This window comes from Coloeus monedula (assembly GCF_965178545.1).
Source record: "Coloeus monedula genome assembly, chromosome: 18".
Classification (NCBI taxonomy): Eukaryota; Metazoa; Chordata; class Aves; order Passeriformes; family Corvidae; genus Coloeus; species Coloeus monedula.
This window is the reverse complement of record NC_138798.1, coordinates 13,888,400-13,906,827: the sequence shown is the minus strand read 5'-3', so window position 1 is coordinate 13,906,827 and position 18,428 is coordinate 13,888,400. Positions and strand designations below refer to the sequence as shown.

Sequence of the window (18,428 nt, the reverse complement as noted above, 5' to 3'; positions counted from 1 at the left end):
AGGGAAAAACAGACCTGGGTTGGCTGGCAGGGAGTGAATCAAACTCTATTTTTGCTTCCTAGCCCACGGTGAGCCTCGTGGCAGAAATGCCAGCTCTCATCATACCTTGGGCCCCACGTCCACGCTCCCCTTTCCGACTGCGGATGGCCTGAGCCGAGGAGCAGCTGCGGTCGCAGCCGTGCCGTGGGCACGCACCGAGGGCACAGGGTGGCAGGAAAAGGCAGCAAGGAGAATTCCCTTGGGGAATGCAGACCATGGGTGCAGGGCGTGGAGAGGAAGTGATTGTGTCCCCACAGCAAACTTAGAGTCAATCAATCAATCAATCAATCAATCACGGGATGGATTGGAAGGGACCTTAAAGATGAACTTGTTCCACCCCTGCCATGGGCAGGGACACCTCCCACTCTCCCAGGCTGCTCCAAGCCCCAATGTCCAACCTGGCCTTGGACACTGCCAGGGATCCAGGGGCAGCCACAGCTGCTCTGGGCACCCTGTGCCAGGGCCTGCCCACCCTCCCAGGGAACAATTCCTTCCCAATATCCCATCCAGCCCTGCCCTCTGGCAGTGGGAAGCCATTCCCTGTGTCCTGTCCCTCCACGCTCCCATAAGAAGTCCCTCCCCATCTTCCTTGTAGGCTCCCTTCCAGTTTTCTTCGAAAGTGGCACTGGGGAGAGGAGCTGGAAGCCCAAAGCACCGGGTGTAGCTGGAATTGGTTTTGCCAAAGCCCATCTTGAGCAAGAATTTTCTGGCTCCCTGTGAACAACCTCAGCCTTGCACCCTTCCCTGGGAACGCTGCCGCAGCTCCGTGAGCCGGATCGGCTCTGGCAAAGAGCCGCGGGCTGGGAAGGTCAGCACCAGGCAAAGAGGAGACAAACCAGCATTCATCCCAAACCCAGCATCTCCAGCTGGATCCACAGCCAAATGGTCCAGGCTGGAGGTGTCCAGCCCAACCTTGAGCAAGGTTTTGCACCCTCCTGGGTGTAGGTAGAGCTCAATTCCTGCGCCGTTCCTGCCTGGAGAAGTCCCAGCCTAAGCCTGGGAGCTGCATCCATCTGATAGGGCTTGCTGGGGTTTGTTTGGCATTTCCTTGGCACCGACCAACGCTCCCCCCAGCTATCCACTCCCCGTTATTCCCTGACCTTTCTGCACTTCTCCTGCCATCCAAGAAAACTTGAGAGTGCAGGAGACCTTCAGGATGCCCCGGCTCTGCGTGAGCCCGAGGCGAGCAGATGAATCATGCGCAGCCCAATCCCTCAGAAATGCCCTTTGCCCCGCACGGCAGCTCCTGACGGCTTCTCCCTGCAGTAAATCTCCTTTCTCACATCTCTGCTCCAGCCTGGGTCCTCTCCCTCAGGATCCAGGCTGCAGCTTTTCATCAAGCAGGAGAATTTGACCGAAAAGTGGATTTTCAACCCCAAGGTATAAAGATTACAAAGATGGTTTTTTTGGTTTTGTTTTGGTTTTTTTTTTTGCTAGGATAGTGAAAAAAAGAGAAGAGATTGAGATTTCGGTGAAGTCCTCACTTTGCTTCTTCAAGGTCCTTCAGTTTAAGTGAAATCAAAGCATTTCTGTTTCATCCCTGAAGAGAAAAGACTCCTCCAGGTAAAACCTCGTTTTTCATCCCTCCCCACAGCTGGAGCGGAATTTCCTCGGAGACCCTGCAGGGGTGGGATGGGGAGCAGGGTTTGTAGGGCGAGGCTGCACTCCGCCCAAAGTCCCAGTGTTTGGGATTGTGTCCACCGGGGGCTTTGCTGGTCCCTGAGCTAAACCAGAGGGGATTTTTAAGCCTCCCCTGCACATTTTGTACCCAATCATGACCCTGTCAAGGTCTCAGTTCTTAAGCCAGGCTCTCCCAGGATGGGTTGGTGCTGGATTAAAGGATGCACAGTCCGGACAGGTTTTTGGAGAGCGTGCTGGGCTCGGGGGGTTAAATCCCCTCCCATTGCACAGCAGATTTCCAGATTTTCCAAAACCCAACAATTCCCAAGCCAACAAGACCTGGAAGGTACCTGTAGGGGGGGGATGGCAGGAAGGACGCCCAGACACCGGCACCGAGTACAGCAGATATTTTTTCCCTCTGACTCAGTGCGAGCACCCTAACGAGCTTTGAGGTACCGTGTCCTCCACGGGAAACAGGAATAATTTGGGAGGGCAGGAACGACGTGAAAACAACCGAAAATAAACCAAGGAAAGTGGGAAACTCAGGGGGTGTGGGTGGGATTGGGATGGGAGTGAGCGGGAGCTCAGCTGTGGCTGGGAGCCCACGGGGGGGACCCCGCTGTGGCTCTCCCCTCTTGTTTCTGATCAAGAAAAATGAACGTGGTTTTTTTTCCCCCCCCTTTTCCTAAGAAGCGCCTGCAGCAAGAGAACTTGGAATTACAGAGAACTCGAAATTACAGACCTTTCCGTGGCTGAGCCACGGATCTCCAGCTCCAGCAAACCCTCGGGGCTTTTCCAGCCCGGTCGATAAGCGAGGGCGGCCACAACCTGCTGCAGCACTTGACGCCGCTAAAACGTGTTTGGGGACTCGGGGAAAAGCAAGAGGAAAAGGCAGCCTATGGGTGCTAATGAACGGCCAGGAGCAAAGGGAGCTGGTACCGAAAAAAATCCAGCTACGAACAACAGCTTTGTAAAGCAGGAAGGGCCCCGGGGGCTGCTCAGGGAAACGCTGGGGAAAATCGGGAGCTGTCCCATTTCCCCCTCTTCAAGAGGGCGGGGGACAAGCGTTGTCCACGTCCCCACCCGTGCTCACAAGTGCTGGAAAAGCGATGCGGCTCTAGGAGGAGCAGAGGCAGATCCATCCTGGCGTTTCAACAGGGATTGGCCCTTCCGAGCTCTCCCTGAAAAGCTTTTCCCCCCTTCCCACCAAGCTGGTCCCGCTGCCCTTGCCCTGGCTTGGCTTCAGACGGAGCTGGACCGGGGCTCCCCTCTCCTCTCCCAAAAGGTTTGGAAACTCATTTCTCTTGGGAAGCGCCGTGCCCTGCCAGTCCAACTTTCCTGCCTCCTCTCCCGCAGTTCATCCAGGTGGATTTCTACAGGAGAGCTCTAAAGCAGGACCACCAGGACGGGAATACCATGGACCTTATTTGACAGGTGGGGAAACTGAGGCACGGGATTTTGCCTCAACTTGAAACAATTGGGATTGAGAACACGGAGCAGAAATTTATCCCAGCCCAGCCCGTGATCCGCCACATCCCACAGCTCAGCTTTCCATGAGACCTTATTCCTGCTCTCCCCAATTTCCCGTGCTTACACCTTTCTTCCACAACCTTCTCCCAATTTTTCATTCATCTTCCTCTCATCGACCACTTCCCCCTTTTCCGCATCCCTGCCTCTCCATCTCCACCCCGCTGTGCCAGGCAGCACCCAGCTGGGGAGAGGCGCTCACCGGCACCTCGGGGAGCCAAAACCAGCACGTTTCACCAAAGGTAAAAAATGTATTTAGGGACCTACCAGTCCACCTGGACTTCTATATCCCGTGTCTCTACCTTGGAGGGCGCATCTCCATCGCTGTCCTTACTGCTGTTCTTCAGCAGGTCCAGGACGGGCTCGATTTCTTTGAGCAGCTCATTGTCTTCCACGCCGCCGTTGAGACAGGAGTGACCACAAGCCCCGTCCTTGCCCTTGCCGGCGTCCGGCCCTTTGCTGCCGGGAACGACGCCATTAACGTGGACCATGGGCTCCACCTCCTTCCCCGTTTCCCTGCTCCACAGGGAGCCCATGGCTGCTGGCAGTGGCTGCTCTTTGCTGGGGATGCTTGGGTTGGACAAGTCAACTGCCTTCGGAGCCGGGCACAGGGGTCTGGTGACACGGATGGTTTTGGGCGTCCCGTCACCCGTGAAAGTGGTCTCCAGGTGAGTGGTGAAGCCCTCGGGGCCGCGCAGGATGAGGACCACGTAGGTCTCGGAGGCGATGCTTCTCAGGATCTCCAGCGCCGTCTCATAGCTCATGTCCACCAGGGGCCTGCCATTGACGGCTAAAATGATGTCCCCAGCCTGGATGAGGCCACTCTGCTCGGCAGCCCCTCCCCGGATCAGGTCAGAGATGATGACGGGCGGTTTGCTGACGCGCTCCTTCACCAGGAAGCCGAGGCCGCCCACCTTGCGCTTGAAGAGCCTCACCGAGATGACGTTGGGCTGGATCTGCTGCACGCTGAGCACATTCTCTTCCATGGCAGCCCCCTCCTCCAGCCTGCACCCCAGGACCTCAACACCCGCTGGGCGCAGGGGAATCCGCTGTCGGAGACGCTTCCCAGCGCCGGGGTGGGAAGGGGCAGCTCTGGCTTTTAAGGAGCTGGACTCACTGGAAAGCTCCCCTGGGCTTCGGCTGCAGGGCGGCTTTCTGCAGCATGCTCGGTGGCACTGCTCTCGGAACAGGAGAAAACAGGGAATGTCACCCCTGGGAAGCCAGGCTAGGGGCAGAGCAGGCAGGGCTGGGCATCGCGTGGAGTGGGAAACATTCCAGCTTCCAGTCAGCCGCTGGTCCTGCGCTGGGCAGAGAGGGGGAGGCAGCCCGCTCGCTTCACCGGCATCCCCGCCGACGGTGCGCGGGCTCCTTTATCTGGAAAGGAGGGGGAAAAAACAACAAAGGAGGGAGAAAAGTGAGGCAGGGCAGGTGCCAAGTGCCTGCTCAGCGCGGGGCTCGGCACGCCACAGACACCCCGTCCCCACAGATGCCACCCCCCGGGCGGCGTTTGGGAGCCAGGCTGCAGCCTCGCAGCGCTCCGGGCTTTGTTTCCTCCACCTCCCCCTGCGAAAATCGGCACCATCTGTTCGGCGGGGGCCGGGAGGCGCGGGGGGAGCGGGGGAGCCCCGGCGAGGGCCGCTGGGCACGGGCAGTGCTGGGCAGCCTGGCTCGGACACTCCCTGCTCCGGCTCACGAACAGGTGGAGCCGCGCGGAGCTCGGGGGCGATTTCTGCCGGCTGAGCATCCTCGTCTCCATGTGTTTTCCAGAGCCTCCAACAAGCTGATGGGTGAGAACCAGGCAGGGGACGCGCACCCCTGCCCGGGAGGAAACCTGTTCCGTACGTGCTGTCACTCCGAGGTGGCTTCAGGAGCAGGAGCAGCAGCCACGAGCAGAACGAGGGAGTGGAAGAGGCCTCTCAGCTCCCTCTGAGTTAGGAAAACACTTCCAAAGGCAACTGCTTTTAAGGCTGGCTGCAGGGATCACCGCCCAGCTCCTCCTCTCCCCATATTTCCAGCCTGGCACGGGGAGAAGGAGGCATCGCTCGCACTCCCCCGGGCCCAGCCCCGCCATCCGGCTCCGAACTGTTCCCACACCAACTGCTTCAGCGGAGGGAAACCATGGCGTGGAGAACACGCAGGGAGTTCATCTTGCCCTCGGGAGAGCCCCGTGCAGCTGGGCACGGCTGTGAACAGCCCTGCAGGGCTCGGGGAGTCACATCCCATTGACTCCTGATGGGACCCTTGTTCCTACCCGGCCACGCTCGGCTTCCATCACTTCTGCTCGCGAGCCCTCCCCGCGCTCCCCTCGCGTTTCTCAGATGCTCTGGAGAACGTTTCTCTCTCCAGGACTGTGCCCTGACACTTTGCATCGAGCCAGCACCTTCTTTTCTTTTTTAAGTCTGAGTTTTGGGCAGAGAACAGAGGGAACTTGGTCTGCTGGAGGCACTGACATGGCAAGGAAAGCTCTTCTCTCTGCCCGCATTCAGGGCAGCATCTGCAGCTTCAGCCCCGCTCTCCCTCCAGCTCCCGCATGGGACAAACGGGGATCTGAGGAGCAGGGCGGTGACACCAGCGCCACTTGGGCACTTTAATCCCCATGTGAGGAATGCTGCTCACCCCAGGCTGGGCTTTTTACCGGCGAGGTAGGAATAAAACAATTTGAGATCCATACCCCAAACCCATGGGTTTAACCCCTGCGGCCCTTCCCCTGCTGTGACTTGGCCCCGCAGAGCAGCAGCAGCAGCTTGAAAAGGGTTAAATGCCACCGAGTCACAGCGTCAAGAGCTAATTAACGCCCTAATTGCCAGGCTACTTGCTGCAAACGACACTGGATCAGGACCCCGGGATGGGCTGTGCCCCCTCCCAGGGCTCGGGCAGCAGGAGCAGGATAGGGAGGGTCCCGCTTTGGGGAGGAAAGCGGGAATTTGCTTCTACCCGACAGATCCTGTCCCTTTCCTTCCACCCCACCCCTCCATCCCCTCCCATTCCCGACCCCGCTTGCACGGAGAGACCCCAGCCGAGTCTTCCCCTCTTTCCCAGGCTCTTTGGGAATGACAGGAGCAGCCCCCTCCTCCCTGCCAGGGTCTGATTTTCCTGACCCCACTCCCCCAGCCCCGCCGCAAGGTGACCGCCACCCTGACGCGCAGGCACGGCACTGAGTCACACAGAAACTCATTCCCAACGCCTCGCCCGACGCCGAGGTGGGGACAAAGGTGGCTTTGGAAGCAGCCGGAGCTCCACGGGAGCATGGAATGCCAGCTTCCTGCGGCGGGCCAGCCCCGCTCTTTGCCCGGGATTCGCCACCGGCAGCGCAGCGCTCCGGAATTCCTCACCCTGGGCGAGGTCTGTGCCCGCATCGTGCCCGTCCCAGGGGGCACAGCCCTCGTGGGCACGGCCTGGCACGGGTCCCCGTCACCGCCAGGCGTTCCTAGCCGCGCACACGGGCAGATGCTGCACAGCTGGAGGGGACCACGGATGTCCTTCAGCCCTGCTCGACCTTACAGAGGGACTTACTCGGCTCGCTGGAAAGAGCTGCGGAACCCCGGCGTTCAGTGCCTTGCTCTTCTCCCACCAGGATCATTCCCAGCTATTTCCAGGGAAAAGCTTGTCATTTGTGTGTCCCTGCAGTCCCAGGGAACACCGGCACTTCCAGGTGCTCATTGTTCCCTGTCCCCAAACCCACCAACACCTCAGCATTCCTTACAAAAGGGATGAGAAGAAAAAAGCAGATTTTAAGTGCTACGTCAGCACCCATCCAGGGATTTGTCCTTTTTCCCTGCTGCTCCTAAGAGTCAGGAAGGCCAGAAAAGGGCCAGAAAAGAGAGGGACAGGCAAGGAGAGTGAGGACAGCCAGGGGCTCTAAGCCCCTCAGCCTCCTGCTCCTTTAGGGAATAGCTGGATAAGGATTTTCGCAGAATCATGGCATCATTTACGTTGGACAATTATCTTAAGATCGTTGAGTCGGATTATTTTCCAGCTGGAAAGTCTTGCACAAACTCAGACTGGAGAGAGGAGGGAGAGGGAGAAGTTCAGGGAGGTGGGACGCACCTGGGAGCGCTCGGAAGACTCCCCCAGTGAGGGTCGAGGCTCTCCCATCCCAGCTCCTGGCATGTCCCAGGTGTGATTCCAGAGGGGCCATGCTTGGATGGAACCCAGACAGTTCAACCCTGTGGGGGGCTGAGCTGTGCTGGGCTCTGGGAGCCCACATTTTCCCAGATCTCCCTCCCAGAACCACGAGGACTCTGAGTTATGGACCCCAGAGCCGGGTCAGACATTGAAAGCTGCTGGAGATGTCAGGTCTAACTCCTTAAAACAGTGAGAGGAGCGCACTGAAGGAGGTTTCACTGGGGTGAGAACACTTATTTGACCCCAAAGGACAGCCAGGAGATGGCAAATCCATCGGCAAAGCCGGGCTCAGCTCCCTGTTGGGACACCCTGCTGGAGTAAACCTCCAGGGATGGTGCCATCCCACCCCTGCCTCAGTTTCCCTGCCCTTTCCAAAGCACAAATCCCACTCAAGCGATGGGAGAGCAACAAACCCTGCAGAGGGGCAGCACCCCAGGCAAGCCTGAACCCCGATCCCGACACCGATTCCTGGGAACATCCCTCCTGTGGAGGCTTTCAGGGAAGAGCAGCAGAGCAGGCTCCCCTCCAGCAGCGACAAACTAACCCCACGAGAAGCTCCTTGAGCTGCCAGACAACATTCCAAGAACAAACTTCGGCACAAAGGTTAATGGGATGATTTGATTTCCAAGGCGAAGTGGAGGAGAAATCAGTCCTGGGGGCTTTAACACAATCTCCTTGTTCTGCCAGGCTGTGCCAGGCTGGGCCGTGCCCAACGCCAGCCCCTCGCCGCAGCCACCCGGGCTGCCCTCGGCCTCACGAGTCCATTTGGAGCCCTGTTTTCCCGGTGATAATGGCTCCTGGATCCGCGTGCCAGCTTTAAATGGGCACCATTGTCCTCTTTAATTAGTTTTCGTGGGATTTATAGCGCTCGAGGAAGAACCCCGGCGCTGATGGATTTATGCCCATTTGATTTTTACGACCCACGGAGCATCGGTGGATGGGATGAGGAGCGCTGGGATGCAACATATGCACAGTTCCTGTAAACCTGTGTGGCTGCGCCGCCGAAAATGGAGCATTCCAGTGATTCCCTGGCAGGCAGCTCGCCGGTGCCAGCAGTTCCGTGCTCCATCCCCGCCTGGTGTACCCTTGTCGTGGCCTTTTAATCCTGGGAACCCACAATGTTCCTCCAGCGCTCTCTAATTATCCACCTCCCCCCAGCCCTCCCAAAATCCACCCAGGATGGGCGAGCACCTTTTCCCTTCGAAGCCAAACAATGGCTCTGCTTCTCCCTTCCCATTCCCATCTGGCTGGGAATCATTATTCCAGCTGGGCTGTGACTTTGCCCCCAATAAACCTGATTTCCACCCAGGAGTGACCGGAACGAGGCACTTTGCCATCTGCGCACCGCCCCGGTGCCAGTGCCCGCTGACCTGAGCTGGACACCAGCTGGTTCCGCAAGGACTCTGCCAAAGGGATGCAATGCCAAGGCCTCCACCCTGGAGACCCCCTCATGTCTCCACCAAAACCATCCCTGTTCCTCCAGGAAGGGCAGTTAATCAAATAAATCCTTGCTTCTGGTGGAAATAAATCCACGGCCAGTCCCCGAGAGGCTTCATCGGCCTCTAATCAGGGAAACAAACTGGAAAACAAACCACTGCTCTTTGCTCATGGCCACATTGTGGGGACAAAGCTGCCCCAAAGTGCCAGGACCTGTACCTTTACCCAGCTCCTGGGATGGTTCGGTGTCCATCCCCTCTCCAGAGAGTGAAACAGCCAAGGAAAGCCCAGCCCTGCTGGCACAGCAGCCACTGGAATTTCCAGGCAGCTGAAATGATCACTGTACATCCCTTCCAACAAAAACACCCTATTTTATCCAATCCTATCCCATCCCATTCGGACCAGCATCCTGAACACTCCTAACCATGGAGCATTGGAGGAGGCAGAGCCACCCCAAAACTTCCCTGTGATTTACTGGAGCCCCCCTCACCCCACTCCCCTTCGCCCCATCCAACACAACCCGAGCAGAACCGCCCGATATGCATTTTAATGTTGCCAAGACAACTGTGTTGACAAAAATCCCCCTTTTTTTTAGCTGCCAGAACCGGGGTTTTGTTGTAATTTGGAGTTCAGGGCTGAGCAGATTTCTGCACCACGCCTGCCATTCCTCTTTTGCTGTTTCCTGCAATATTTTCCCGGCTCCTGCGGTGTGCGGCTCCAACGGAATTTAGATAAAAGCGTCAATTCTGCCACTCGCCCCATCTCAAACTGATGTTCTTATTAGGGCTTGGCCCATCTGTAAAACCTCGATTCTGCCACCATCAATTTTCTGAGAGGCTGAGAATTACACCAGTGACTCCGGTGTGACAAATTGGAGCAGTGTTAACACACCGCCACTTTGTCCTGGAAGACAAAATAGGTAGGGAGGAAATAAATGAGAAAATGGCACTTGATGGATGGTCTGGCAATCCAATCGCAGCACGAGAGGGGAATTGGGGCTCCATTTAGGAAAAAAACAAAGAGAAAGAAAATTTAAAAATCACAGCAGGTTGGCTGGAGCTGTAATAGCTCCGGAGCTGCCAGCCGGCATCAATAAAGTCAGGGACGGAGCTCCCAGCTCCAAGTCCATCCAGGAATAAACTCCTGGATCTTTTCAGCTACTCACGTCCCCTCCTTTGCTGCTGACACCCCAAAATCCTTCTTGCACGGCATTAAATTTTCCAGCAAATCCTATTGCCACTGGTTTTCTAAGGAGTGACTCATGTCCCTGGTTAAAACCCTTGGGAGAAGATCGGGCTCCCTACAGCACAAGCCCCCAATCCCCAGCCAGATCCCGGTGGAATTCTGCCCCTGAGACAGCTCTGGGATTTTCTGAGCGTGGTCACCACCCCTCTCCAACGCGGGACGGTGCGGGATTCCTCCTTCCCCCACGGATGGATCCAGCACACGCAGCCAAGGCAGAGCCCTCGCCCTCTTTGCCTCGGCATCCTCAGGGATGTGCCAGGGGAAAATCGAGGACGATTTGTTCCCCCGAGTTCCTGTCCATGCTTTGCACTAGCACTTGTTGCCATAGTACCAACCACGGTGGCGAAGTTCTCCAGGGGCCTCCTGGGACCCGTTCCTTGTCCTACAAGGGCTCTGACTCTAATTCCGGCAGGATTCAGGTGGGGAGACAATGTGGAATTTTCTGCCTCCTGGATTTTGCTAAAGGGGCTGCCAGTGGGAGAGAGGCCGTTCCTCGGAAGCAGCAGCAGCCACATCATCCTCACCCCACCAGGGGGTTTTCCCTTTCCCCATGGGACAGCTCCTTTGGCCGCAGCAGCCCCAGCCCCTATCCTAAAACAGCTTTTCCCTGTGCCACGAGAGAGGATTCTGGTTGCCCCAGCCCCTGCTCCTCACGGCTGCCATTTGGGGCAGGCTGTCACCCCAGGGCCAGCTGGGAGGTGTCCCAGATGTAGCCGTGCTGCTCCACTTTGCTGCCCCTTGGGGACAAAGGATAATCCCTGCTCGGAAAACACTGGGCTCCCCTGCTTTTGAAAGCCGGGAAGAGCCGCACGTTTCCAGCACGTCTGAAAACACAAGCCTGAAACTCTGGAAAATGGGATTAAGACAAGCCTCCCCTAGAAGGGCATTGCTAGATCTCGTTATCATTTCGGGATCGTCACGGAGAGGAGAAGCCACGGAAAGCGTCTCCTTGGCACCATTGCCCCCGTTTTCATAGGGACACACACAGAACCCGCAGCTTTCTGCGCTCCACATCCAGAGCCACCATCCTGGTGACATCTGGGCTTCCCACAGCCACATCCCGAGGCAGACCCCACGGAGGGTGACAGCCCAGGGTCCCTTATCACACACGGCCCATCAGGGCTCATTTGGAACGAGCGTGATTTATCCAGCCTCAGCCAGACAGTGGCTCCCAGGCCTCTTCAGGACACAATACATTTATTTTTGGAGGGATCAGATTGCATCTATAGATTTGATTGAATGCACAGATACGACCGACCAGAGCAGTGGGAGTAGAACAAAGGCATCTGAGCTCCGCTCGGAGCCGCCTCTCCAAGCCGGCTCCTCGTTATCGGGGCTGGGTATCTTTAGGGAAAATTTTATGGTATCAACAAGTATCAAACAATATCCTCGTTACTCGGGAAAGGTAAATGCTAATCTGTGCGAGCTGAGCTCATGTGACTTATCAGTTACTAAAAATAGTTGTTTTCAGGCACTGATTTAGGGAATCTGGCAGATTTCCTAAGCCTTTGTACAGACACACCACTGAAACGGAAAAGACAAAATACACAAGCAAAGCAGCGGGGCGGGGGAGGGAGGGAGGAAAGATCTGACAGGGCCAAAATGGCCCCGAGGGCGAGGGAGGACCAAGCCCTCCCCATGAGCGGCCACACAACGTTAATTCCAAGTGAGGATTCCAAGGAGGATTCAGCCCAAACCCCTCTGCCTAAGATGGCCTCTCCCTCACGGCCTTCGTGCTGGCAGAGGGAATAAGCAGAATCCAGAGGGCACCAGGAATTGTCCCTCTCCTGGGCTCCAGAGGGGGGGTGATGCCTCTCCCAGAGCGGGAGTAGGGAATTGCCCCCTCCAACCCCACGGCCGCGGGGGAAGCGGCTCCGCACCGGGAGTTTGTTTGCAAACATCGGCGCGTTTCAGAACTGCAGAGTCTGTGCCTGAGTTTGTGGCGTCTTTAAGGAAATATTCTGGGAAACACAAGCTGGGAGGAAAGAGAGGGAGGAGGAAATCGCTGATGCAAACCTGAATTCTTTAAATAAGGCTTCCCCACCGGAGACCTTGAACAGAAAATGATAACCGACAAAAGGTGCGGGTAGAAATTGCCGGGTGAGTGATTTCCCCCCTGCTCCCAAAGCCTCCCTGCAGCGTCTGTGTGATCATCCCTGTAGATTCCTGTCTGCCAGAGCCACTGGCACTCGGGAATGTGGGTGAGGAAGAGGAGCTGGTGTTTAAAGCAGCCGAGCCCCCGGCCGCTGCAGCTGCCCCTGCGATCTCCCCGTCTCCCGTGCCAGACAGCCCCTGCTCCCCCGGGAAGGAAGGAAGGAGACGCTTCCCCTCCATCTCGGTGAGAGGCGGATCCTCTCCTCGGGGACTCGGCAGAGCGTTGTCAAGTCGCCTGCCAGAATTTCCTCCCGACAGTCATAACTTGGAAGCGTTGGGAGAAAATGTCCGCGCCTGGGCTGTGGGTGCCCGGGGAGCCGAGGCAGGGACCCGGCGCAGGACGGGGCAGCGCACACCCACCCCGGCACCAGCTGTTCCAGATGTGCCTGCACAAAGATCTCTTTTCCCTCTGCTTTGCCAGTGAGAACCAAAGGCTTTCGGCTGCAAACCCAGCCGAGGCAGCCGCAGGGCGAGCGGGGTTCGTCGCCTCTGATCCCTGCGGCAACAGCTCCCGCCCGCATTCCCGGCTCATCCAGAGCGACCTTGGTGTGCAGGCGGGCAGAGGGAAGGGGGAAGATCCAGACTGAGTCCCCGCTCTCCCTAAAGGACAGGACCCAGCCATCAAGAGGACACCCCGAGGGCTGGAGCCTCGCTGGGGACTCTCTTCCCCGCCCCCCGGGCTGAATGGGGGTCTTGCTTCCACCCCAGCGCCCCGGGGACAGCGGGGACACCCTGGGGACAGCTGGCACATCCCGGCCCCGAGGGACAGGGCAAACAGCGAGGGCAGGACGTGGCGTGAGCCACTCCCCAGCCCAGCACGGGGCTTGGTGGCATCTGCAATCCCAAGCCCTCCCCGTCGGGGTCCGGAGGCTCGAGGGCCGCGGCGCTCGGGGCGGGCGGCGGCGGCCGCAGCGTTCAGCACCCGGGACAGCTCTGGCGAGGCGGGGAGAGCGGCTCATCCCCCCGGGACACCGCCGCTGCCCCGGGACAATGCCCCCCGCCCCCAAACCGCCTTCTCCCGGGAAACGGCATCCCCGGGGAAAACTGCCCTCCACCCCGGCAGGCGGAAATTCTGGGGAAGCTGCCCCCTTGTCCTGCCCATAAACGCCCCTGCTAACCCCACTTCGGAAAACCGCCGCTCCCGGCGCCCGCCCGCCCCGGCCCCGTTCGCTGCCCTCCCCGGGCAAAGTGCCCGCTGACCCGGGCTCGCTGCCCGCCTGCCACGCCCGCACTCCGTCCCCGTGTCCCTGCCTGCCCTCCCCCGGCCCGGGCACACCGTGTGCCCTCCGCCGGTGCAGCCCCCTCGCCCCATCCCAACTTGCTGCTCCGAGTTGCGGGGGAGGGAGGCTCTGGTTCCCGCAGCCGGCTCAGCGAGGCCACGGGGCGAGCCGGACGCGGAGGCGCTGGAGGAACTTTGCGGGGTGCTGAGGGACCGGGGGGGACACCCGCAGCGTGTCCCGGGGGTGGCGGGCGAGTGGGAGCCGCGTCTCGGCGCGGCCACCCGGAGCAGCAAAGCGGCTTTCACCGGGCAGGTCCCACGCGTGTGCCCCGCTCCGCAGAGCCCGGCTGCCCGCACCGGCAGGGCTGGGGTCCCGCTGTGCCTCCCCTTCCCCCGGCCAAGGGCACGGCGGAGCGGCGAGGCCCCGGTGCCCGGAGGCGGCGGCGGCGCTTCCGACGGGGCGCACGGTCCCGCAGCCCCTGCAAAGTTTCCCGGAGAAGCGGCGCCCGGCGCGGGGCTGGGGGGCACCTACCGTGCGGCGGAGAGGAGCCGTGCCCGGCCCCGGCCCCGCGGCCGGCCCCGCATCGCTCCCGGCGGCTCGGCACGGACGGAGCCCGGCGCGGCGCTGGGCTCGGCAGGGCTGGCAGGGGGGGAGCCAGTCCTCGCTGCGCCCCTTTATCCCAGCATCACCGAAACGAATCCGCTTTGACGTCCAACCAGGGTTTTTATGGGTGTGGAGCGAGCCGGTGCAGCCCTCATTAGGAGCCACTCTGCTCTCCAAATCATACATCTTTTATATAACCTCATTTCCAGCGGGGCTTTTCTTCCCCCTCCCTCCCTCCCTTCCCTTGCCGGGGAGCATCGCCCACCTCCCCCCGAACTCCCCCACCAATTAAAGAGCTCAGAGACACCCCCCGGGCCCCACTTGTTGCTCGCAGGCTCCGCTTCACCCCCCGCGGGCCTGACTCAGCCTGCCCCGGGCGAGTGGGGGGCTCTGCCTGCCCCGGGGGGAACGGAGGGGCTGAGAGGTCCCCAGGTCCCTGCCCAGCCCTGCTGCAGCCCCCCACATTCCTGCTCCCAGGCAAGTTATGCTGCAGAAAACCCCCCTCTTTTCCTGCCAGCAGGAAGCCCCCCGTGGCTGCTCGGTGCCCAGGGCACACACCACCATTCCTTTGGGATCGTCCCAGCCCGGATCCAGGCGGCTCTGGGACAGCCTCAGCTGCCGGAGCTGCCCCTGGGCTGCACACGGGGCAGAGAACAAAGGGTCTCCTCACCCCATTTCCCCTCCTGACTCTTTATCTGCCCCCAGCACGGCCCAGAGCAGACCCAGGCTTGACATCAGTCTCGAGCCTTTGCGATTGTGCTCATTCCCATGGCAACAACAAACACACAATTATAGATATATAATATTATATAAACCGAGCGGGCTCTCGGGCAGGGGTGTGAGCTTCACCTGTTTCCAGCCTCCTCCCAAACCCAGGAGACAGCTCCCACTGGAGCAGGGAGAGGTGTCCTGAGCCTGGTGAAGACGCCCAGCCCGTGGGCGCCCGGCAGCTCCGGTGCCACCCAGCCCGGGCAGCCCCAGCGCCTCAGCAGAGGCAGGCAAACAACACACGGCACAGCGGGCGATCCAATTACAGAACTTCCCACGGCGAGGGGGGAACGGAGCGGCCCCGCTCCTGCCCGGCGCACCAGGAGCTGTGCAGAGGTGGAGAGGACGGGCAAACGCAGCAGCGGAACCGGGGCTGCCTCCCCCGTTCCGCCCCTCCTCACAGAGACCAGGCTGTAGCACTGTCTGGGGCTAATGAAAACGCGATCCTGCCTATTTAGGGCCAGGAGGACTCATCTAAGAGCAGGGACATCTGCTCTGATCCACCGGGCAGGGAACGCTGCCCCGGGCAGCGAGGAGTGGGCACACACCGGTGACAAAGGACTTCGTGACCCAGGCGCAGGCTGGCAATGGGCAGCTCAGCCTGGGCTGGGAAAAGCCCAAACCCTTCTCCTTCCAGAGCTCACAGCTCGGAGCCTTAGAGCTGCAGGGCGCTGTGGGCTGGTGATGGTCAGGGAGGCTGGAGCAGTCTTCCTGGGATAGGGGTGCGGGCGGATGCAGGCGCACGCAGGGCTGGTGCCTGTGATGTCGCCTGTTTGAGGGGACTCTGCACCGCCAAAGCCACCCCAACACACGGCACGGGCTCCGGCCACCAGCACCTCCTGCTCCTCCTGCCAGCGAGGCAGATCCATCAGAGGAAGCCAAGCGCTGACCCAGGGCAGCGGAGCTCCCTGTGCCGCTCCGGACACGGCTTTGGAAGCGCAGCTCTCCCACCCAACCACCCTCGGCGGGATCCCAGCCCAAGAACCAACCCAGAATCCCAGGGAACAGAGCCCTGCTCATCCCTGGGCCACATCCCCACAGGGAACGGCAGCGCCTCCTTCCCCCCGGGAAACCGAGTGGGACAACGCTCGGTTTGGGATCATCTGGAGCTTTGCTGCTGCCCGGAAATCCGGGTGAGCCAGGAGCGAAGTGTCCCTGCTGGAAGGGAGCCGGCGGCCTGTGCGTGTCCTGTGCTCCCCCTGCGCCAGGGAGGAGCCCCAGGTAGCCTTTCCCTCCAGCTGGAAGCCGTGAGTCAGCCGGGAAGGGAAGGCTTGGAGGCTCATAAACAACTGAGGAGGCAGAGGTTGGGCTGCGAATGGGGAAGGTGGAGCGAGCCCCTCCCCAGCACACCCGCACCAGCGAGCCCCTTCCCGACACGGCTGCCGGTGCCACAGCAAAGGGCTGCACCTTCCTCCCTCCAGCAAAAAGCGCCTGGGGACAGGATTTCTCCCCAGGGAACGTGTCCCTGTCGTCCCGCCTCATCCCCCTTGGGCAGCCCCAGGGAGCAGCCCCCAGCTCTGGAGAAGCCCCCCCATTCCCAGCCCAGTCGAGCCAGTCCCGTCCATACAAGTTGCTTCCCCCTTTCCCACAGCTGGGAGCAAATTCAAGCGGCGCTGCCTGGCGAGTTGTCCCCCAAAACTGCTCGGGAGAGGAAAGAGCCGCCTCCCTGCCCCTCACAGCGCTGCTGCCCGGTTCCCCCTCTCCTCTGGAAGCCGCTCAGCGCCGCTCGCTGCCGGCCATAAGCTGCCAGAGGTTAGGGATAGAAACCAAACATAAACCCAGCATTTAACGCCCAAGTTTCCTTCCCACCCCGCCAATCTCGCTCTTCCCCCTCTCCTGCCGCCCTTCTCCCTCACCCACCTCTCTCTGGGGACCGTGCCGAGGAGCTGGAGCTGGATCCCTCAGCCGGAGCTCCCAGCCCGCTGGGATCCGCCGGGAATGTGCCGCTCAGGATGCTCGGCTGTCCCTAAGATCCTCAGGAACCCGTGGCCTCGGCACGGATCACACACACAATCTCCCCGGCAGCCGCGGCTCGGGAGTTACTGGGCTGCTATTTCCACGCGGCTGGAAATGCGTGCGGGGGATTAAAGCCCGCGGACTAAAGCAAGGGCTGAACATATTTGTACTAAAGCTTTCGGAGCCGCGGAACCGCGCGCACACGCGCGCACCAGCTGATGGGGGGTCTGGCACTGCCAATGCGGCGATTTGGGACAAATCCCAGGATTGTCTGTCTGTGCTCCAGTTTAGAGCGAGCGCCGATGCTGGGCTTTGCCTGGAGGTGGCAGTGAGCCTTCGCTCTTTCCTTTTCCCCAGCCCCCGGCACAGCCTGGGAAGTCCCGGGCGCTCTGCCGGGCTGGGGAACGGTTGCTGTGACCGTCACCACGGGTGGGAGCCGCTGGCCCCTCCGCAATCCCCTCTTTGCGGGCTCGGGGGATTCTCTGGCATCGTCCCCCCTGCACGGGGCAAAGGTCGGGGGTTCATCAAAGCCAGGTTTGGAGCAAAACTGGGCTTTGATCAAATCCTTAAAACCTGGGAGTTCACGGCCAGGGCAGCTCGCTTTTGAAACATCCCGGGGCCAGCTCCCAGCTTCTCCATCCCCGTGACATTTTTGGGGTGGGAGCTCTTTGTCCCCCACTTCCAGAAGCTGTCACAGCCCTCTGCGACCAGGCGGAGCTGTGACAACGAGAAATCTCCCAGCACAAAGCCCAGTATCCAACAAGACACCTGCAAAAACCACCAAAAGCCAGTTTTATGTCCCAAACCTCGCCGCCCTGGGGGGTCAGAGTTGGGAAACGGTGCTGGAAGGATTCCTCGGGAGCTCCTCTCCCCCTGCCGAGGGCACGAGGTGGGCGATGAAGGGCGATCTCTCTCTCTCACACGTGGGCGCACACGCATGCAGCAAATCTAATAAAAAGATATTAGTCCGAGAGAATTTGGCTCCTGGCATTCAACTATCTCGAGCTTCATACAGACACCAAAGAAATGAGATTATGGGAGCACACAAACAAGAAATTCCAGGGGGATGAATTCATGTTTCATCGCTGTTACAGGGCGGGGAAGGACCCGTCTGTCTTCCCTCGCGTTTCTTTTAAAATTCTACTTCAAAATATGAACCCTCTCCCTTCAAAATCACATTTCCTCCAGCCCCAAGCCCCACCACCTTCCCATCAAAACCCAAACTGCTCTCATTATCATTTTAAGGACGCGCTGAAGGGCTGACAAACGCCCCAAAGTTCAAGGACTCCTTGTAAACCCGGGGTGTAATTTAGATTTTTTAAAAACCCTGCTTTAAAACCTCGCCTGGCAGCCTGAAAAGGGGCTCGAGACACTCCTGGGTTATTCAGATGCAAACCCTGTTTTGAAGCACGAGTGTGTGAGCTGAGCCATCCCCAGCAGCTGGAATTTCGGGGCAGATGCTTCGCAGCAGCAGCAGCAGCAGCAGAGCTCCGCGGCTCCACTGGAATCAGCAGAATCGAGATCATTAAAGCCAGCTAAAACCAGCCAGTTCCCAGGATTTTGTGCCATCTGAGTCCCTATTTCCAGCCCGCTCCTTTTCCAGTGGGATCGGGCCCCCCGATCGGCCCCTTTGAACCTTTAGATCCGTTCTTGGCATAGTTGCAAACCAGGAAAATCACTCTCGAGTCAACCTTAAACAGTAAATTTAGAGATTTAAATTAGTGGGGTTTTTTT

General features: G+C 59.5%; 1 protein-coding gene across 2 annotated transcripts in view; it reads right to left on the bottom strand.

The window, feature by feature from the left end:
• Positions 1-18,428, bottom strand: part of NOS1 (nitric oxide synthase 1) — a gene marked incomplete at its 3' end in the record, with an annotated part of 63,612 nt that overhangs the window by 32,793 nt on the left and 12,391 nt on the right. For both annotated transcript variants that reach the window (XM_082293326.1, XM_082293327.1), the window contains exon 2: positions 3,454-4,560. In XM_082293326.1, coding sequence (XP_082149452.1) covers positions 3,454-4,172 — 719 coding nt within the window. In that variant the 5' untranslated portion in view covers positions 4,173-4,560. The remainder of the gene's footprint in view (positions 1-3,453; positions 4,561-18,428) is intronic.